Here is a 20232-nt window from a genome sequence, read left to right as displayed (position 1 = left end):
CCTCCATCATGTTTTAACACAACCAACCAAACTGAACCTTGACATTTACTTATTATTTGTTGTTTTTACTGTGATTACAACATTGGTTCTGTTGCTGTTAAATTAAGTAACTATTATTTTGATGTTTTAACATAACCAACCAACCAATCTAAACCTTGACATTTACTTATCTTTGTTGTTTTTACTGTGTTTACAACATTGGTTCTGTTGCGGTCAAAATAAAGTAACTATTATTTTGACCCCTGTTATGTTTTAACAAAACCAACAAGCCTAAACCTTGACATTTACTTATCTTTCTTGTTTTTACTGTAATTACAACATTGGTTCTGTTGCTGTTAAATTAAGTAATTATTATTTTGACCTCCATCATGTTTTAACACAACCAACCAACCTAAACCTTGACATTTACTTCCTGTTTGGTCTTTTTACTACGATTACAACATTGGTTCTGTTGCTGTTAAATTAAGTAACTATTTTTTGATGTTTTAACACAACCAGCCAACCTAAACCTTGACATTTACTTATCTTTGTTGTTTTTACTGTGATTACAACATTGGTTCTGTTGCTGCTGTGTTGTGCGATATACAATAAGTCATATTGTGGTCAAAAGAGCTACATGTATTCATTTCCCCTTTATCAGGTTCTCCAAATCATTAATGTATTGGAATTGATTGTAACCTATATGCATGTTGATATAAAATTCAATAATTTTTTTTAAATATGTTTGTATTCTGTTTCGTCCAGGACTTCCTTCTTCAGATCTTTACGGTCTTCAGGATCCTCATCCGACCTGAGATGTTCCCCAAAGACTGGACGGTCATGCGGCTGGTCACCAACAAGTAAGACGCTCTGTCCTCCTGGTGGCTGGTTGTGTTATTGCAGTCTTGTCACGGCAACATGTTGCCTTCCAGCGTCATCATCACCACCGTCCTCTACCTCTCTGACGCTCTGAGGAAGAACTTTCTCAATGACAAGTTCGACTATAAGGTAAAAGAGATATTTTCAAATAAAAGCATCAAAACTGACATTTTTTGGGGGGGTGTTTTTCAGGTGTGGGATTCCTATTTCTACCTGTCTGTGTTGTTCATCAACCAGCCGTGCCTTCAGCTGGAGTCTTTCTCTCCCTCCAAGAGGAAGAAGACTCTGGAGAAGTAAACATGCTATTGTCTTATGTAATATAATATATATCTTTGCTAAGCGTGAACAAAATAACCCAAACCATATCCTGTTGCTACCATGCTGTGCAGGTATGGAGACATGAGGGTGATGATGGGCTGTGAGATCTTCAGTATGTGGCAGAATTTAGGTGAGGGCATAATAGAATGCCTAATTATGTATGCATATATGCATAATTAGCATCCTGGTGTGTCCATCCATACAGGTAATCGAGTTGCACATTACTTATAGATGCATAATCTTCAAGGCAGAAGTGTATTCTATCACAAAAAGTGTTCATATCATTACATTTGTGCACTTAACTGCAGCACAGGTGCATCTCAATTAATTATTGCAGCCACTAGGTGTCGCCAAATGACCAAATACTACCCCAATTGTAATGTAAAGGCATCTTATGTAGTATAAGTCACAGTGAAAACATGTGTTGTGTATTGATATACTTCTTCTCCAGGGGAGCACAAGTTGAACTTTATCCCGGCGATGATCGGCCCCTTTCTGGAGGTGACGCTTGTCCCGCAGCCGGACCTGAGAAATGTGATGATCCCCATCTTCCATGACATGATGGACTGGGAGCAAAGACGCAGCGGCAATTTTAAACAGGTACGGAACTCCTCACCTAAATGTGACAGTGAGAAATCACTTCCAGCAGCCAAGAAGGAAGCCTTGAGGCATTTTTTTTGGTCCAAATAGGTGGAGGCGAAGCTGATCGACAAGCTGGACAGCCTGATGTCGGACGGCAAAGGAGACGAGACGTATAGGGAGCTCTTCAACAGCATGTGAGTTATGAAAAGGCGTGTCGGCCATTTTTGCTGCCATTAGAGGGTGTACCAATGTTTATTTGCCGGGGGGCAAACAGCGTAAGAATAACAAGTGTGACAAGAGGACACAATAGTGCTAGCATTACACTAGCCACTTCTCTGAAGAAAACCTTTATTTTATAAGCTTTATTTTAAGATGTGTAGTGAAGCCTTTTTTTATTTGAGCATAATAACATATTTTCTCACATTCTGTGCTCATAAACAAACACTTGGGACACACATTATTGTGAAATATCATAACAAGTCAATTTTGCACAAGAGGGGACAATATTGATAATATGATAAAAATTAGGCTGCGCGGTGTTCGAGTGGTTAGCACGCGGGCCTCACAGCTTGGAGACCTGAGTTCAATCCCACCCTAGGCCATGTCTGTGGAGTTTGCATGTGCATGCGTGGGTTTTCTCCGGGTACTCCGGTTTCCTCCCACATTCCAAAAACATGCTAGGTTAATTGGCGACTCCAAATTGTCCATAGGTATGAATGTGAGTGTGAATGGTTGTTTGTCTATATGTGCCCTGTGATTGGCTGGCCACCAGTCCAGGGTGTATACCACCTCTCGCCCGAAGACAGCTGGGATAGGCTCCAGCACATAATAAGCGTTTTTTAGCTGGATGTAGGAAGATGTTTTTGGTATCCTAGCAACAGTAAGCCCCCTAGTAACAAGTATATGGGTACCATGATGTGAAATATATAAATGAATGCATGGTCAAAAAGGTAAGCATTCATCTTGAGTCATCTCGTCTTTGTCTGGTCTTGGTCCAATCAGTCCTTGTGTTTCCAGGTTTGTGCTCTGCATGCTTTGTTTGTGCGTGTGTGTGTGTGTGTGTGTGTGTGTATCTCATACCTTGAGCAGTATTCAGTGTAAATATCATTAAGGTTTCTGTTCATCGAAGTGTAAATTGTGTATTGTAATTGCTGCGTCCTTCATAGTGAGTCACCATGACCGCACCGCTCTACTACATTACTGTATGTAGTGTAGTGTAATACAATGTAAATTGGCATTATATTGCCTGGGTGTGATTGCATTTGCAGCTAATGCTTGCAAAATCTTCTTTTGTTTTTAATTGTGGTGTTTTGAAAAGCGATATGTGTGATATTTATTTATTAGAGCATCCACTAACCCCACTAACCTGTGTGATATGGAGTTTTTTTGTGGAAAAATTAAATAATAATAATGGGTTGATTTTATATAGTACGCAAACCGTTATTCATTCGCTCCTCAGTCAGTCACAAAGTGGGGATGGTACTCTACGTCTGTAGCTACAGCTGCCCTGGGGTCACACACTGGTGGTGGTACTCGACGTCTGTAGCTGCAGCTGCCCTGGGGTCACACACCACACACTGGTGGTGGTGCACTATGTCTGTAGCTACAGCTGCCATGGGGTCGCACACTGGTGGTGGTACTCTACGTCTGTAGCTGCAGCTGCCCTGGGGTCACACACTGGTGGTGGTACTCTACGTCTGTAGTCGCACCTGCCCTGGGGTCACAAACTGGTGGTGGTACACTACATCTGTAGCTACAGCTGCCCTGGGGTCACACACTGGTGGTGGTGGGTGAAGTGACTGGGTGGAGGAAGCAAGGATCGAACCGCCAACCTTCTGGTTTCTGGATGACCCGTCCAAATATATAAAGTCAATTGGAATATTCATTTAATTTTTCCTAAAAAAGAAAAAAAAAGCCTCCATAGTGTGAGTGTGTGTGCTGATATTAATCGTATTAATTTATCCCGCCTACGCTTCCCTGCCTGGAGTAGCATTCCTCTGTTTGGTCCGTACCCTAGGTAAGATGCAATTTGTTCTCTCTCTCTGTGTCTGTCGTCTTTTAAAAAAACAAAATGATGGCATCGAGGCAACACATTGAGCGACCGCCGTCCCGTCGTCTTGCTATATTTGATATCTGTCTATATTGTACCTTTTTAGCCTGCTGAAGAAGATTGAACGCGAGACCTGGAGGGAGAGCGGCATCTCCCTCATTGCCACCGTCACCCGATTAATGGAGAGGCTGCTGGACTACAGGTGAAATAAATAAACCCAGCGTCGCCTCAGTAGGTTTTTGGCTGCTAAACTTAATGATTGTGTCTCAGAGACTGCATGAAGCTGGGTGAAGTGGATGGCAAGAAAATAGGATGCACTGTCAGTTTACTGGTGAGTCCACATACCCGTTCAAAGTAGCAAAAAGTATGATTGCGATGTCTCACTCTGTGTCTTTTCTCTCTTTGCTCAGAACTTCTACAAAACAGAGCTGAACAAGGAGGAGATGTACATCCGTTACATTCACAAGCTTTACGACCTCCATCTTAAGGCGCAGAACTACACAGGTAACATTATATTATTCTATATTCCTGCAAATGTCACATATGTATTTGCATCACAGAGGCGTCCTACACCCTGCTGCTGTACGACGAGCTCCTGGAGTGGTCGGACAGGCCGCTGCGGGAGTTCCTCAACTACCCCATGCAGAGTGAGTGGCAGCGGAAAGAGTTCCTGCACCTCACCATTGTGCAGAACTTTGACAGAGGCAAGGTGAGACAAAGCAAGCGTCCCCTACTTGTGCTTTTAGGGTGGAGGGAAGTGGGAAAAAAACGGGACTCATTTGTTTGTCGTCACAGTGTTGGGAGAACGGAATCATCTTGTGTAGAGAGCTGGCCGACCAGTATGAGTCCTACTATGACTATAGGAACCTCAGCAAAATGAGGGTGAGCTGGTTTTATTTCTTCTTTCATTTTAATATTTTTAATTTTATCATTAATTTTAATTGTAATTTTAATGATTTAATTTTAATGATTTAATTGTTTTAATTATTGTGATAATTATAATTTTATTTATTTATTTAATTATTAGTAATTATAATTTTAATTATTGTTTTAACATTTTTATATATTTTTTTAATGGAGTCTTTTTTTATATTTGTGTTCCCAGATGATGGAAGCCTCCCTCTATGACAAGATCATGGACCAGCAAAGGCTCGAGCCAGAATTCTTCAGGGTCGGATTCTACGGGAAGAAGTTCCCCTTTTTCTTAAGGGTAAATATGTTTTTTAACATATAAAAATATAATTTTTTAAAGGCATTAACAGCATTATTACCCTGCTTGAGGTGCTTTAAATATCCTCACGCATTATTCACAAATAACAAGAAATATTATAATATTTTTTTAAATAAAAATGTTAAACCTTTGTTGACATAGAGTCAGTTTTTGAATTAAAAAAAAAAAACCATACAAATACAAGTTTTGCTGCATGCTTTGAATGGGAGGGAAGTAGCGCCCTCAAGTGGACAAATATGAAATGACAAATGACAAAAGCTCATAGTTCAAATTGAAATCTTCACATACAGGATTACATTAGTTTATATTAATATGTTTTTTTCCGATTGTTTGTGTCATCAGTAGCAAATAATTCACTTTTTAGGTGAAAAATTCCACAAATTTGTGGCAAATTTGGTCTGTTTTAATAAACAAATGGCTTAAAAATAATAGTAAAGATGAATGTCCCCATGATTACTTAATTGAAGGATGCTTTGTTAGATTCTCTGTGGCTGTCTACATGCATTTCTTTTTTAAAGCCATTTATTCTATTCAAAAACATACTTAAATGATAGCATAAATGGGATAATCATGTACATAAATGAGTGAATGTAAGTGTTTCAAAGTGCTTGGATTTGACTTTGACAAAGTGTGAGCTCTCCATATGTTTTGTGAGAACAACTTAAAGACCTTTGCCCCTCTGCCAAAGAAGCAATAAGCCCACAGGGAGAATTAACTTTCCTTATACAAGCGTCCTTGAGTATGGGAGGTGACATTCACGGATCTTTTAAGTGCCTTTTCATGAATGTGCAGTTGCGGCGTGCTGCCACTAGATGTCAAACTCACCCCACTGTGCCTATCGCTTGCGCTTTGCAGAACAAGGAGTTTGTGTGCCGCGGCCACGACTATGAGAGGCTGGAGGCTTTCCAGCAGAGGATGCTCACCGAGTTCCCGCATGCCATCGCCATGCAGCACGTCAACCAGCCGGACCAGACCATCTACCAGGCGGATGCGCAGTGTATCCTCTGATACTGTGGCGTTCGTGCGCTGTATGCGGGTGTTCTCATATACCGTAATCAGTGCAGTGTGCAGAGAGAGGTTGTTGACTGCTCACTAGCTATATATGATATAGATACACTGTATCCGGTATATGGAGAAATTAATGCTTTTATCAGCACAGTGTTTACAACATGTCTTGAAAAGAGTAGGACGAAGCAGAGCTTATTTATTTATCTGAGTCACTACTGTCTCAATGGTGAAATGGATGCTTTTTGCAATATCTACTTTTGATGAGTTGGAAGAATGACAATAGACAATTATATACATAAATTAATAGAACACTCAATTAATATAAATAATAACTGGAAAATAAATACAATACAATAAATACAGAATAATCCAAAAATAATACATAAAAATAATGAAAATGATGAATGAAAATGAATGACACGAGACAATTATATACATAAATTACTGGAACACTTAATTAATAAAAATAATAAATACAAGACAATAAATACAGAAAAATCAAAAAATAAAATAATGAATAAAATGATTATTATCCAAAATAAAATTGACTTACATAAATAATAAATATAAATTCTTAGATTCAATGTAAATAATAAAGCGTTAATATTGAAGGAGGCTGGCCACCAGTCCAGGGTGTACCCCGCCTCTCTAGAAAAAATAATTAATGAATAATATTGAAGGAAAATAATACATAAAATGATTTTTTTGTCAAAAATGGAACTTTGAAAACATAAATAATAAATATAAATATTTAAAATTTAGAAAAAAATAACATATATAAATAAAAAATAATGAGTAACTGGAAAAAACATATTAAACAAATTAAAACATATTTATTAAAACATATATAAATTATGAGAGTCTTAAAAAATATAAAAAAATATTTTAAAATTAAAAATTTAATAAGAATAATTAAAAAAAGTATTTAAAATATTTTATTTGAAAATAAATGACAAATAAAGAAAAGATGAGAACCTAAAAAAATTAACGAATGACTCTAGAAAATCCATTAAGTCAAAATAAGGTTGATGATGCTCATACACCCCCTAGTGGCTGTGTTTGGTATGGGATGACAATAACGTTTAGTAAGTGCTATGATCTTCTAGGAATGCCATCACTGACGTCCATACATCCATTTTTTACACCGCTTATCCTCACCAGGATCGCGGGCATGCTGGAGCCTATCCCAGCTATGCAATTATCCCTGTAATGCTTCCTTTAACGGCCCGCTACCAGACTTGCAGATCTACGCTGTGACCCCCATCCCGGAGAGCCAGGACGTGCTGCAGCGAGACGGCGTGCCCGACAACATCAAAAGCTTCTACAAGTTCAATCACATCTGGAGGTTCCGATACGACCGTCCCTTTCACAAGGGCACCAAAGACAAGGAGAACGAGTTCAAGGTACCTCATTAAATTGTACGCTATACAATATATACTGTACGTATTCATGATAATGAGCCCTTCTGTGTTGCTGATGCATGGTGTGTAGGCACATGTATTTGTGTTGCACATGTATTATTCATCTTAACTCTTGTAGCGCTAATTATTATCAAGAACCAGGATGCACAGCTTAGCAACTTGAAACACACTCCGTACGTCTCATTTTGCTTCAATGTTGCACACATTTTTGTAGTTTGAAGCGATTACAAGGGGGAAGATTTGTCATATCAATGTGTAGTCTGATATTTTATGGACTTTTTGTCACCTTAAAGAGCATTGTGTTAGATTGTGTTCTACGTCCTTGTGGTGTATTAGATTTTTCTGTATATTCATGTGAGAGTTGAAGACGTGTGCATAAAAGTCCTGATTGTCTAAGGGAGAACCTCACTATTCTGTTCTGCATCCTGGTTGGCTGCAGACCGTCAATCAATCTCCTTTGTGCCATTTCTTGTTGTGGTCAATAGTTGCTAGAAAACTAGCGAACTGGAAAATACAAGGACAGGAGCAATATGTTTTAACAAGGATACAAAAACATTACACCGTCAAAGGAGGGAAATATGTCACTGAAGTCACTTAATAATTTCTTGTGTACAACCTAGTAGGTTGATCATTAAAATTCAAACACAATTTGAGCTTGGAGAGTGTTTAAGCTAAAGAGAAGTGTGAGAAAAAATGTTGTATAAAGTATATGGCGAAGGGTTTGACAGCCCTAAAACACATCAAAGTCCAGATTTCACTGATTGTGGGGTATTTTGGGAACCATTCCCTGCGATCAACAAGGGAACACTGTATTGGCTTTCAAGTTTTATATTTGTCCACCAGATGGCGCCACATTTGCCCATTCAAAGCATGCAGCAACATGTGTTACATGTTAATAAATATGTGCGTTAATTATAAGTGATATGTATAGTTCATCCTAAAGTAGTGTTAAAATTAAGATTTACTTTAAAAATGGAAAATAATCATAATTTGTATTTTACAGCAGTTTTTGGGAAGCTGATTTTTTTTGTCATTAAAACTTTTTTGAGTTTTTTTGTATTTTTAAATCTCAAATTTTTTTTTAGAGGGGGATTAAAAACACAATATTTGATGTTTATATTGTTAGTAATATGACATTTTTGTCATTAGGAAACAAAAAAGATAATAGAAAATTAGAAAATAGGAAAGTAATAGAATCTAAGAAATTATGTTAGTAGTAAAAAATCGAAAAATTTTTACAGCAGTTTTTGGGAAGCTGATTTTTTTTTGGCATTAAAACGTTTTTGAGTGTTTTGTATTTTTAAATCTCAAATAAGAAAGCCATCATTGCCTCGCTCACTGCATAATTATAATGATACAAAAATACTTATTTGTTATGATTTTTGCTATAAAAAAAACGGGGGGTTAAAACACACTATTTTATGTTTATATTGTAAGTAATATGACATTTTTGTCATTAGTAAACGAAAAAGATAATATAAAAGTAGAAAATAGAAAAGTAATAGAATCTAAGACATTATGTATTATGTTAATAGTAAAAAATCTAAACAATTTTTACAGCAGTTTTTGGGAAGCTGATTTTTTCTGGCATTAAAACTTTTTTTGAGTTTTTTGTATTTTTAAATCTCAAATAAGAATGCCAGTCATTGCCTCGCTCACTGCATAATTATAATAATACAAAAATACTTATTTGGTTTTTTTTAAAGGGGGTTTAAAAACACAATAGTTGATGTTTATATTGTTAGTAATATGACATTTTTGCTTTAGTAAACATAAAAGATAATATAAAAGTAGAAAATAGAAAAGTAATAGAATCTAAGAAATGATGTTAATAGTAAAAAATCGAAACAATTTTACAGCAGTTTTTGGGAAGCTGATTTTTTTTTTACATTAAAACTTTGTTTTTGAGTTTTTTGTAATTTTAAATCTCAAATAAGAATGCCAGTCATTGCCTCGCTCACTGCATAATTATAATGATACAAAAATACTTATTTGTTATGATTTTTGCTAAAAAAAAAAAAGGGAGAGGGGGTTAAAAACACAATATTTGATGTTTATAATGTTAGTAATATGACATTTTTGTCATTAGTAAACAAAAAATTATTATTAGAATCTAAGAAATTATGTTAATAGTAAAAAAAATCTAAACAAAAATGAAAAAAAACGATATTATAAATTCCTCCTTTCCTTTAAAAATGTATTTTATGATGTTTACAATAGCATAGTAGTACTGCACTGAATGCCAGCTCCTCCACTACTCCATCAGAGCGACCTTGTGGGACGCGTCTTGACGAGCAGGCAAACATCAATTGGTGATAGCGGATATAAGACATGACATGTGACCTCCTCCTACACTTGGAGTAAATGTTTGGCTTCCCCGTGCTGCCTGTCTGTCACCGTTTATTACTATTATTATTGTTGTTCTCATAATCACGTGATGCTAATTGCTGCGTGCACCTCTGCAGAGCCTGTGGGTGGAAAGGACGACCCTGACCCTGGTCCAGAGTCTTCCCGGCATCTCACGGTGGTTCGAGGTGGACAAGCGGGAGCTGGTGAGTGTAACAACAACAGGAGGAGGATGCTGTAATCCACTTTTGTAGGTTAGAGGACTGTCATCCAATAGCGGCGTATTGATCCAGACCGGTGCATTGAACAACGGTAATGGCCTCGGTCATGAGTTTGGGCTTATTGGCTACATCGAATCACCAGCACTGCCTCTTTTGGACACCGTGCTAAACATCTAATTGCTTTCATGACAAATGTCCAATTTTTGAGCGGAATTGACTTTTTTTTTTTTTACTTCCCCTGTTGGATGAAAAGCTTTTTTTTCTCGTCATTGAATGCACTTCCGTGCAACATAACATATTGTGTTGATCTGTGCGTATGCATATTTAGAGTGTTTAGCGCGCTGTGAAATTGTGGCTTATAAAAGCAGCAATGACGGCTCGGCGGTGCAATAGCGTATGAAATATGGAAGTGACAAAAACTCCATCAGGGAGAGGATTAAGCCGTCGGTGCGACAAGGCTGCATGCAAGTGACCCAATACTATTTTACTCTTGCAAACATAGCAGTTTATCTTTAAACTTGTCACAAGATGAATGAGAAAGGTGATGAAACCTACTTCTCGATGCACATTGTGTTGCGTTTGCGGCCCCCAAATGACTCCTATTTTTTTGTAGCAGACAGCTCTTTGTTAATTGGAAAGACATTAATCTCCCTGCAATATAAATTTAAAGTCACGCAATCTCAACTGCATTTTGTCATAAACAACGCAATCCTTAACTCAAAGCTGGAACGGTTTATACCAGTTGTTACTGCCGCTTCAATTTGGAACTGTTTTGAACACATTAAGGCCATTGATTGCTTACTGCCTCAAGTGGCCCTAAAGTGATTCAACTCTTCCGAGTCTTCCGACCTCACTGATGCGGGAAAAAGGCAGATGGACAGCAGAGCGTGTTGTCGTCACCTTATTGTAAGTGCTTGTGATGCAGGAAGGCAGCCGATTTCAAAGCGAAAGTAAACAGGCAATGAAATATGACCGGTCATCAATGAAAGCATGAACAGCCGTTTGGTTGCAATAACTGGACTAAATAATCGTGTATTAACACAAAAACACGGTTTTATAGTTTTACAATTGTAGTTTTACGGTCAAGTCAATTGTGTTTCTCACCTTCTTAAAGAAAAGCAGAGACTTGTGGTGTAACTGCGTTAGTTGGCAAAGCGGTACCAAGTCAACCAGTGATGATGTCATACACAGGCGACGGAGCTGACTTCTGCTTCCAGTTTCCGTTTTGTAATCTTTAAATGTTGCTAAAGAGGATGTTTTTTGATCAAACAAAAGCAGATTAATCACAGTTTTCAAATTAATTAATCATGATTAATCATCGTATGCAACTATGTCTGAAACATGCCTATTTTCAATGTATTTTATGAGAAAAATATAAACGATAGGATTATATATATTTTTATATATTTAAAGCTCCAAATGAAGTGAAAATTTAAATCGAGCCAAAAGATAACATGCATGTCTGAAAATCTTAAGTATTAACCTCACACAAGCTTCTTGACTGAAAAATGCTCTAACTGGGGCGTACGCTAACCAAGGTTCCACTGTATTAGAAACCTAACAAGCTGCAAACAAGGACATTTTGTGATTAAAAATACAAATTCAAACACAGCTGGACTCACACGGTGTATTAATAACATGACAAGCCATATTGTTCGCTAACCGGGGCGTACGTTAACCGAGGTTCCACTGTATTAGAAACCGAACAAGCTGCAAACAAGGACATTTTGTGATTAAAAATAAAAATTCGAACACAGTTGGACTCACACAGTGTATTAATAACATGACAAGCCATTTTGTACGCTAACAGGGGCGTACGCTAACCGAGGTTCAACTGTATTAGAAACCTAACAAGCTGCAAACAAGGACATTTTATGATTAAAAATACAAAAAACACAGTTGGACTCACACAGTGTATTAATAACATGACAAGCCATATTGTATGGTAACCGGGGCGTATGCTAACCAAGGTTCCAACAAGGACATTTTGTGATTAAAAATACAAATTCAAACACAGCTGGACTCACAGTGTATTAATAAAATGACAAGCCATATTGTATGCTAACCGAAAAATGTGCTAACCGGGGCGTACACTAACCAAGGTACAATTGTCCCGATTTGTACATGAGTTTTTTTTTATTAAAAAAAAATCTAAATTTTCTCCACTTTTAGGTTTTAGGCACAATGTATGAAAACGTTTGTATTTATAGTATTTTATTTCTGTCTCCACAGGTGGAGGTGAGCCCGCTGGAGAACGCCATCGAGGTGATCGAGAACAAGAACCTGCAGCTGCGCACCCTCATCACGCAGTGTCAGAGTCGCCAGATGCAGAACGTCAACCCCCTCACCATGTGCCTCAACGGGGTCATCGACGCCGCCGTCAACGGGGGCCTGGCCCGCTACCAAGAGGTGCGGCTAAATGGCGTATAAGATTGGAGGGCTTTTAGCGCCGTGACATATGAGCGGGCCCGATGATGCATGGCGCCGGGTAAGCAGCGGGAATATATAAGGCACAAGGAACGCCGTGTTATCCGCTGAAGTGTTTGCATCCTCTTCAAAAATCTCCCAAGCCGGAGCACAGCGTGGGGAAAAAGAGCAGCTTGTAAAATGTTTCATCCTCAAGTAAGCGAGTGGACTCACTCGGTGTCGCATAGCAACCACCTCTTCCACTGAGAGGCCCCTTCACGGACATGGCAGCTTTAGATGGAGAGACGTGCTTGTTATTTTTGTTTATAAAAGCCTTGCATAAATCTGCTAATTTCCCATTAACAGCTGTGGAACGCGCTGCCAATGAAGGCAAAATATTCAAGTCCGCCGCTGTCATGTCGACTCTTATTGAAGGGGGGGGGGCGTTCGGAGGGTGTTTTTAACCTTTGGCTTGTTTGCTGCTTCAGTGTTTTTAGATGTTTTGGTCAGATGTTGTTCCCCAAGCCACTTAGTTATCACTTTTAAAAAAAGGTTTGCTTCTGAGAAATCGCTTTCAGAGGTTGTTTTAGTACCATTCTGCAAAATAGTGACTGAGCCCCCCTCCCTTGGTCACATGATGCTTGACACAGGACTGATGGTCGCACTCACCTTTTCTTCTCCGGATGCCCCCAAACCATCTCAAAGGGGATACATCACAGTTTTATTCAGTATCGGTATCTTTTTGCAGAATTGCAGTCAGTCCCTGATGTTTGCGACCTCTGTGCGCCCTTCTTGACACCAAAAGTCTTCGCCTCACTGCCGCCATTCCCGAGCAAGCGCTGCACTGGCGGTGTCTTATTCTGCAACTCAATGAACTTTCTGTAACAATCCAGATGCTTGCTGGACTTTCTTAGGCGCCCTGAAGTCTTCTTCAATAACATTTGAACCTCTCGCCTTTGAAGTTTTTAATGATCTGATGAATGGTTGGTTAAGTTGCCGTCCTCCTTTTTTTTAAAGCTTCCCATCTTGTCCTTCTCACTCAATCAGGACAATAGAGTCTGACAAGAGTCTCAATAGAGTGTTAACAATCTTTGTCAACACTCTGTTACCCAGAGAACCACTAACATGATTTCATCAGGTCCTTTTGTGGCAGGGCTGAAATGCAGTGGAAATATTTTGTGGGGATTATGACTTCTAAGAGGGGCTTTGCATACAAATTGCCATCATAAAAAATCAGGCAGTGGACTTTGTGAAAATGAATATTTGTGTCCTTCTCACAACTTCTGGCCATTACTGTATACAGCTTAGCATCCCCTTGCCATTAGTCATTTCATTCATTCATTTTTTACCGCTTTTTCCTCATGAGGGTCGCGGGGGTGCTGGAGCCTATCCCAGCTGTCTTCGGGCGAGAGGCGGGGTACACCCTGGACTGGTCGCCAGCCAATCACAGGGCACATATAGACAAACAACCATTCACACTCACATTCATACCTATGGACAATTTGGAGTGGCCAATTAACCTAGCATGTTTTTGGAATGTGGGAGGAAACCGGAGTACCCGGAGAAAACCCAAGCATGCACGGGGAGAACATGCAAACTCCACACAGAGATGGCCGAGGGTGGAATTGAACCCTGGTCTCCTAGCTGTGAGGTCTGCGCGCTCCATTAGTCATTTATTTTTTGTAATTATTTTTTTAATTTTATTTTGGGGACATATACTGCAGATATTGCTAAATGATATTTTCTTAATGATGGATGGATGGATTTTTTTGTATTGAATTTTTTTGGCTATTTGTTTGTGTTTACTTGTTCACGTATAAGCTCATATTTGTAGCTAGAACTACTTTTTATTAGTAATTATAAGTATTTTCAACATGATTTCAGTTTTTATTTAAGAGTAACTGTGTTTTGTTATTTAAATACATCAATAAATGTAATTATTTTAATTAGAACTATTTAGTATTTTTTTTTAAATAAAATAATATTTATTAATAATTTTTAGTAGTATAAGTAATAATAATTATTTATTAATAATGATTAATAATTATTTAATGTAATAATAATGTAAAAAAATAAATAGATTTAGATAGTAATAATTTAAATACATGTTTTTCATTAAATACATAAATATTTATTTTTAGGCAAATATTTTTAAAATAAAACTAGTCACATCTGGGAATTATGCCAAATTTCAGAAATATACATATTTATAAATCTAAACATATTTCTATACAATTTTCTTTGTTAAAAAAAACCTAAAAATATCATGATAATATATGTAAATATGACAATTTCCAGAATTATACATAGTTATAAATCTAAAAATATTTCTATACAATTTTCTTTGTAATATAAGCTAAAATATCATGATAATATATGTACATATGACAATCCTTTCTGCAACCAGAGCAGCGCTAATTACGCGTTCTTAACAATAGAATAGTCAACAGACGAGCACTATTGTTTTTCACGTGTTTGTTTGGACTCTCAGTCAGTCACTGCATCCCAGTGTGGATTCAGCTCCAACATGAAAGACAAAAACATCTCCCGCTGTTCCAAGTTGGTGCATAACAGACATTTTTGTTTTCAACACAGGCCTTTTTTGTCAAGGACTACATGATGAATCACCCCGAGGACGGCGAGAAGATCGGGCGCCTGAGAGAGCTCATGTTTGAACAGGTTGGTAACAGCAGATTAAATAGCAGGAAAGGGACTCTTTTCTTGTTTGACGTCAACATTTTTTTTTGTAGTACCAGGCAAAGTTTGTCCAAATAATGTCCAATAATAATGCTAATGTGAACGCACACAAGCCACATTGCCAGCATCCTCTAATAGTAATTGTAACATAATAAATCCAATGTGGTGCCAAGCAAGGGGCGGAATGGAAGAGGACACACACGTGTTTGCATGTTGATGAGCAGGCGGCATATGTTGAGTATGAATATTGAAATGTAGGCGGGTGACAAGAGTGTTTGAAGAATGGTCACAAGGGAGGTCAGGAGAAGAAGTAACAAAGGAAGGAGGAGATGAGGGAAGTGCTTGTTTCACTTCACTGTGCATCTTTGTGACCTCTTTGCCACAAACTTTGAGGGAAAAAGTTGAATTAAGTCTTAAATGTCAGTTTTGAATTCAAATGTTTCTGTTAGTTTTCATTCTTTTGTTCTATTTTTGTTTACACGGGGAATGAAAACAAACCCAAACCACTTTGACACATTTTTTGATCCTAATGTTTGACTTTTTTACATTTTAAATGTCAATTTTAAACTCAAAAGTATCATGACATTTCAGTTTTCCAATTTTCGTGTTAGTTTTTTGTTTACACAGGGCACACAGTGAAATGCAAACCACTTTGAATCCCTTTTTGATTCTAATCTGTGAGATCTTGGGGGAATTCAAATACAAAATGTAAAAAAAAATCATTATTTCACATGATATTATTTCTTTCTGTTTTTGTTAAAACAGGCAATAAAAGTTTTTTGTTTACACAGGGCACAAAGTGAAATGCAAACCACTTTGAATCCGTTTTTGATCCTAATCTGTGTGATTTTTTTGGAATTGAAATACAAAATAAAAAAAACAACAAAATTATTTTATTTTTTCCGGTTTTTGTTAAAACAGGGAATAAAAGCAAACCCAAACCACTTTGAAACCGTTTTGGATCCTATCCTATCCTATCCTGTGTGAGGTTTTTACATTATGACAGTTTTATATGACAGTAAAATTAAATTAAAAAATCATTTTTTGTGTGTTTTTTGTTTATTAAAATGCAAAATAAAAAATAAATTGAATAAAAGTAGTTTCAATCTTATCCCCCCGCCCCCCCCCTTTTACATGGGGGGTAAAAACAAACACAAACCACTTTGAATCTTTTTTTAATCCTAATGGTTGAAGTTTGGGCAATTTAAATGACAATTAAATTCAAATGTCAAGGAAAGTTTTTTTTTGTTTTTTTGTTTTGCTTTTTGTTTATATGTGGCATACAGTGAAATGCAAAACGCTTTGAATCCTTTTTTGATCCTAATTTTTTCAGATTTTTCAGACTTGAAATTCAAATTTGTGTATAAAAAGTATAAAATCTAATTCAATGGTTTCATTCTTATGTTCCTTTTTTGTCATGGGGAATCCAAACAAACCACTTTGAATCCTTTTCTGATCCTAATCTGTGAAACTTGATCTGAATTTTCTTAAAATAGAAACCTCCTCTGATGTTTTCTGGTGTCTCCAAACAATGACACATGTGCATATTTGAGCACCAAAGTCAGATATTGAAGATATTTGTCTCTCAGGCTCACATTCTGGAATACGGCCTGGCTGTGCACGAGAAGGTGGTCCCCCAGGACATGAGGCCTCTCCACAAGAAGCTGGTGGACCAGTTCCATCTGATGAAATCCAGCTTGGGCATCCAGGTTTGCACCACATCATTAATGCGCCTTAAACAGATTCTTATTAATGACTATCTATTTGCAAGGCACATCATTTTCCTGAAAGTAATGAAGTGGAATGTCCCCCTCATTAAACACTTCCTCTGCATATGTCATCACTGTCATTATTATTCTCATACAACAATTCCGCTTTTCCATCCCAGGAGTTTCCGGCTTATGTGCGTGCAAGCCCGGTCCACTTTACCAATGGAAGCCCGCGCACTTGCAGGAATTCGGTACCCAGCATCATCAGCCCGGACGGCGGTCGAGGGGTCTCCAGACGGAGGTGAGGACCTCTACTAGTCCTCATTTTTCTATGTTCTAACAATGAAACATTCCATTGACAAATAAGGAATCGTACTTTTGGAAGGATTAATTATCGGAATTCCCTGTGATAAAGGAGGGATTACTGTGACGTGTCTTTCCACCATCCATCACGTCCTTTGTCTTCTCTTGCTCGAAACTTTTCCATGTCCTTGTTTCACCTCAAGCGCCACTTTGTGCTCCTCCCGGTCTCCACCACCTGAGCATCACCTGAGTGTGTGTGTGTGTGTGTGTGTTGATGTGTTCACTGACCCTGTCGCGCTGTCTCCCTGCGACATTCTGCCTCCACAGTTTGATCCCAAGGGGCAGCGCCCCACAGGAAGATACTGCCTGCCTCGCATCCGCTTCACTCTGACATTTCCCATTTTGTCTCATTTGAGTTGTTTTTTTTTTTTTTTTTTGGATTCCAACCTTCAAGCAAAAGCTTCTTGTGTTTGTTCTCTATAAAAACTCCACTCTCTCTCAACGGAAGCTGTGATAATCTTCTTCTAATCTGACATTTTCCTCCCATTTATGTCTTCTTCTATGTGCTATCTGTCTCCTCGCCGCATCCTGGTGAGTCTCTAAGCTGACTTATTTTTGCTTTCTTTATGTATACCTTCACAATTATGGATGTTTATGTATCTCTTGTTTTTTTTTTTTTTTTTTTTTTTTAAACAATGCAGCCTGCTCAGCTACCCGGCGGTGAACCGCTACTCCTCCTCCTCGCTGTCCTCCCAGGCGTCCAACGAGGTCAGCAACATCACAGGGCAGTCAGAGAGCTCGGATGAAGTCTTCAACATGCAGGTACTTCTACGTAGTTTAGTCAGCTTATTTAACGTATTTTCCGGACTATAAGTGGCACTTTTTTTCATAGGTTGGCCGTTCCTGCGACTTATACTCCAGAGCGACTTATAAATGAAAAAACTGTTTATGTTACATAAACACTGGACACCTTTTCTCTTCATGTTTATTTTTTGTGTCCAAGAGGACATAATGTCAGTTTTGGTCAAGTAATTTGGAAAATACTGTATTTTCTGGACTATAAGTCGCTCCGGAATATAAGTCGCACAAGGCCATAAATGCATAATTAGGTAGAAAAAAACATACATAAGTCGCACTGGAGTATAAGTTGCATTTTTTTGTGGGTAATTTACCGTATTTTCTGGACTATAAGTCACATGTTTTTTCATAGGTTGGCTGTTCCTGCGACTTATACTCCAGAGCGACTTATAAATAAAAACTGTTTATGTTCCATAAACACTGGACACCTTTTCTGTTCATGTTTAATTTTTGTGTAGCTGAATAACCATTGTGTTAGCATATCTTACACCTATTCAGCCTGTTCTCTATTCTTTTATTGTTAGAACTTGCCTTCCAAGAGGACGTAATGTCTGTTTTGGTCAAGTAGTTAAAATAAATTACCTACAAAAAATGTGACTTATACTCCAGTGCGACTTATGTATGTTTTTTTCTACCTAAATATGCATTTTTGGCATTGTGCGACTTATACTCCGGAGCCACTTATAGTCCAGAAAATACAGTAGATAGAAATTACTAACCTTAAAACAATCTATCAATTCTGCATATTCCACACGTAGCGCATCCAAAAATGATCAAATTAGGAATTGGTCCTAATAACCTCATAACTGTAACTCTTGATTGATGCGTTCTCCCTCTTCCAGCCCAGCCCATCTACCTCAAGCCTGAGCTCCAACCACTCTGCCTCGCCCAACGTCACCAGCTCAGCGCCCTCTAGTGCCCGAGGTAAGGATCACCGCCATCACATCTATGTTTAACGATACACAACACAAGAACTGTACTAAATGGCATTACAAACTGCAATCCGGTAGGGGGCAGCAATGTGTACTTTCAAGCCCTGCACCTTTATCCTGATCTGCACCAAAATGTAACACAACCACACTGATTTGAATTTAATGCAAAACTCCATTGAAAAAAACATTGATTTTGAAAAATAATGGCTTCACTTTTTGTCTTTCAAGCCACGTTTTGGTCCCAAAACAAGCTGACTAGCAACAGCCTTACAAGTATGCACCTTTATCCTGATCTGCACCAAAATGTAACACAAACACAATCACATTCATTTGAATTTAATGCAAAACTCCAAAGAAAAAAACATTGATTTTGAAGAATAATGGCTTCACTTCACTTCACAGCAGCCTCTTAAAGCGTCACATGGTCCCAAAACAAACTGACTAGCAATGACTTTACCAGTATGCATCTTTATCCTGATCTGCACCAAAATGTAACACAACCACACTCATTTGAATTTAATGCAAAACTCCATTGAAAAAAACATTGATTTTGAAAAATAATCGCTTCACTTCTTGTCTTTCAAGCTGCGTTTTGGTCCTAAAACAAGCTGACTAGCAATAGCTTTACCAGTATCCACCTTTATCCTGATCTGCACCAAAATGTTAACACAGAAAAGAGGTCTATTTCTAAGAATCTTCTAAGAATCTTCACCAAAGTGTACCACAAATGTAAATTGAATGCAAGACCTCACAGGGAGGAAAAACGCCCGACTTCTTGTCTTTCAAGCCACGTCCAGGAAACAGGGACCCTTTAGACCTCCACATGGTCCCGTCTGTTAAAGTTAGAGGGGAGATTGACATCTTGCCATACAGGCGGCACATGAGATACGACAAGGAGGACGCGGAATGAAAAGTTGGGTGCAGAGAAATGCCGTGAATATAAAGCGAGCCCAATACAAGATTGGAGCACGCTGGCGTTGTACCTCTCGGACCTCATTACAGCATGCTGTTCTCTCGGCCCCGCTCTTATCACGCTGTATTTCTGCCCCATCTAAGTCATAAAAAGTATGAATATATGGCGACGTTTATGGACGCGTCGACGCTGCCCTTTGTGAAAGCAGCTGCCGGCCCCTGGCTGGCCATAAAGCCTGTGGTGACTTACTGCTTGTGTGTTCTTATCTGGAGGCGAGCCAGCCGTGTGTCATCACATGATGCTGTGAAATGCTCTCTTTGTGTTCGCCGTCCATTGTGAGTGTCCACTTGCCTTGGCGTCCATCGCCCGGGTCGAGTCT

General features: G+C 38.3%; 1 protein-coding gene across 4 annotated transcripts in view; it reads left to right on the top strand.

Moving 5' to 3' along the window:
• Positions 1-20232, top strand: part of dock4b (dedicator of cytokinesis 4b) — an 88632-nt gene that overhangs the window by 59569 nt on the left and 8831 nt on the right. For 2 of the 4 annotated variants that reach the window (XM_058078051.1, XM_058078055.1), the window contains exons 27-48: positions 745-839; positions 912-987; positions 1051-1151; positions 1248-1306; positions 1628-1776; positions 1867-1952; positions 3749-3775; positions 3915-4010; positions 4079-4139; positions 4219-4312; positions 4369-4517; positions 4604-4690; positions 4914-5018; positions 5895-6036; positions 7284-7450; positions 9934-10020; positions 12268-12444; positions 15037-15120; positions 16728-16847; positions 17027-17148; positions 17852-17972; positions 18851-18932. In XM_058078051.1, coding sequence (XP_057934034.1) covers positions 745-839; positions 912-987; positions 1051-1151; positions 1248-1306; positions 1628-1776; positions 1867-1952; positions 3749-3775; positions 3915-4010; positions 4079-4139; positions 4219-4312; positions 4369-4517; positions 4604-4690; positions 4914-5018; positions 5895-6036; positions 7284-7450; positions 9934-10020; positions 12268-12444; positions 15037-15120; positions 16728-16847; positions 17027-17148; positions 17852-17972; positions 18851-18932 — 2287 coding nt within the window. The remainder of the gene's footprint in view (positions 1-744; positions 840-911; positions 988-1050; positions 1152-1247; positions 1307-1627; positions 1777-1866; positions 1953-3748; positions 3776-3914; positions 4011-4078; positions 4140-4218; positions 4313-4368; positions 4518-4603; positions 4691-4913; positions 5019-5894; positions 6037-7283; positions 7451-9933; positions 10021-12267; positions 12445-15036; positions 15121-16727; positions 16848-17026; positions 17149-17851; positions 17973-18850; positions 18933-20232) is intronic. The other 2 variants (XM_058078052.1, XM_058078054.1) reach the window with 2 other exon arrangements.

This window comes from Doryrhamphus excisus, chromosome 7 (genome assembly GCF_030265055.1).
Source record: "Doryrhamphus excisus isolate RoL2022-K1 chromosome 7, RoL_Dexc_1.0, whole genome shotgun sequence".
Taxonomy (NCBI): Eukaryota; Metazoa; Chordata; class Actinopteri; order Syngnathiformes; family Syngnathidae; genus Doryrhamphus; species Doryrhamphus excisus.
The sequence above is the reverse complement of the archived record's forward strand: the minus strand, read 5'-3'. Positions and strand labels throughout refer to the sequence as shown.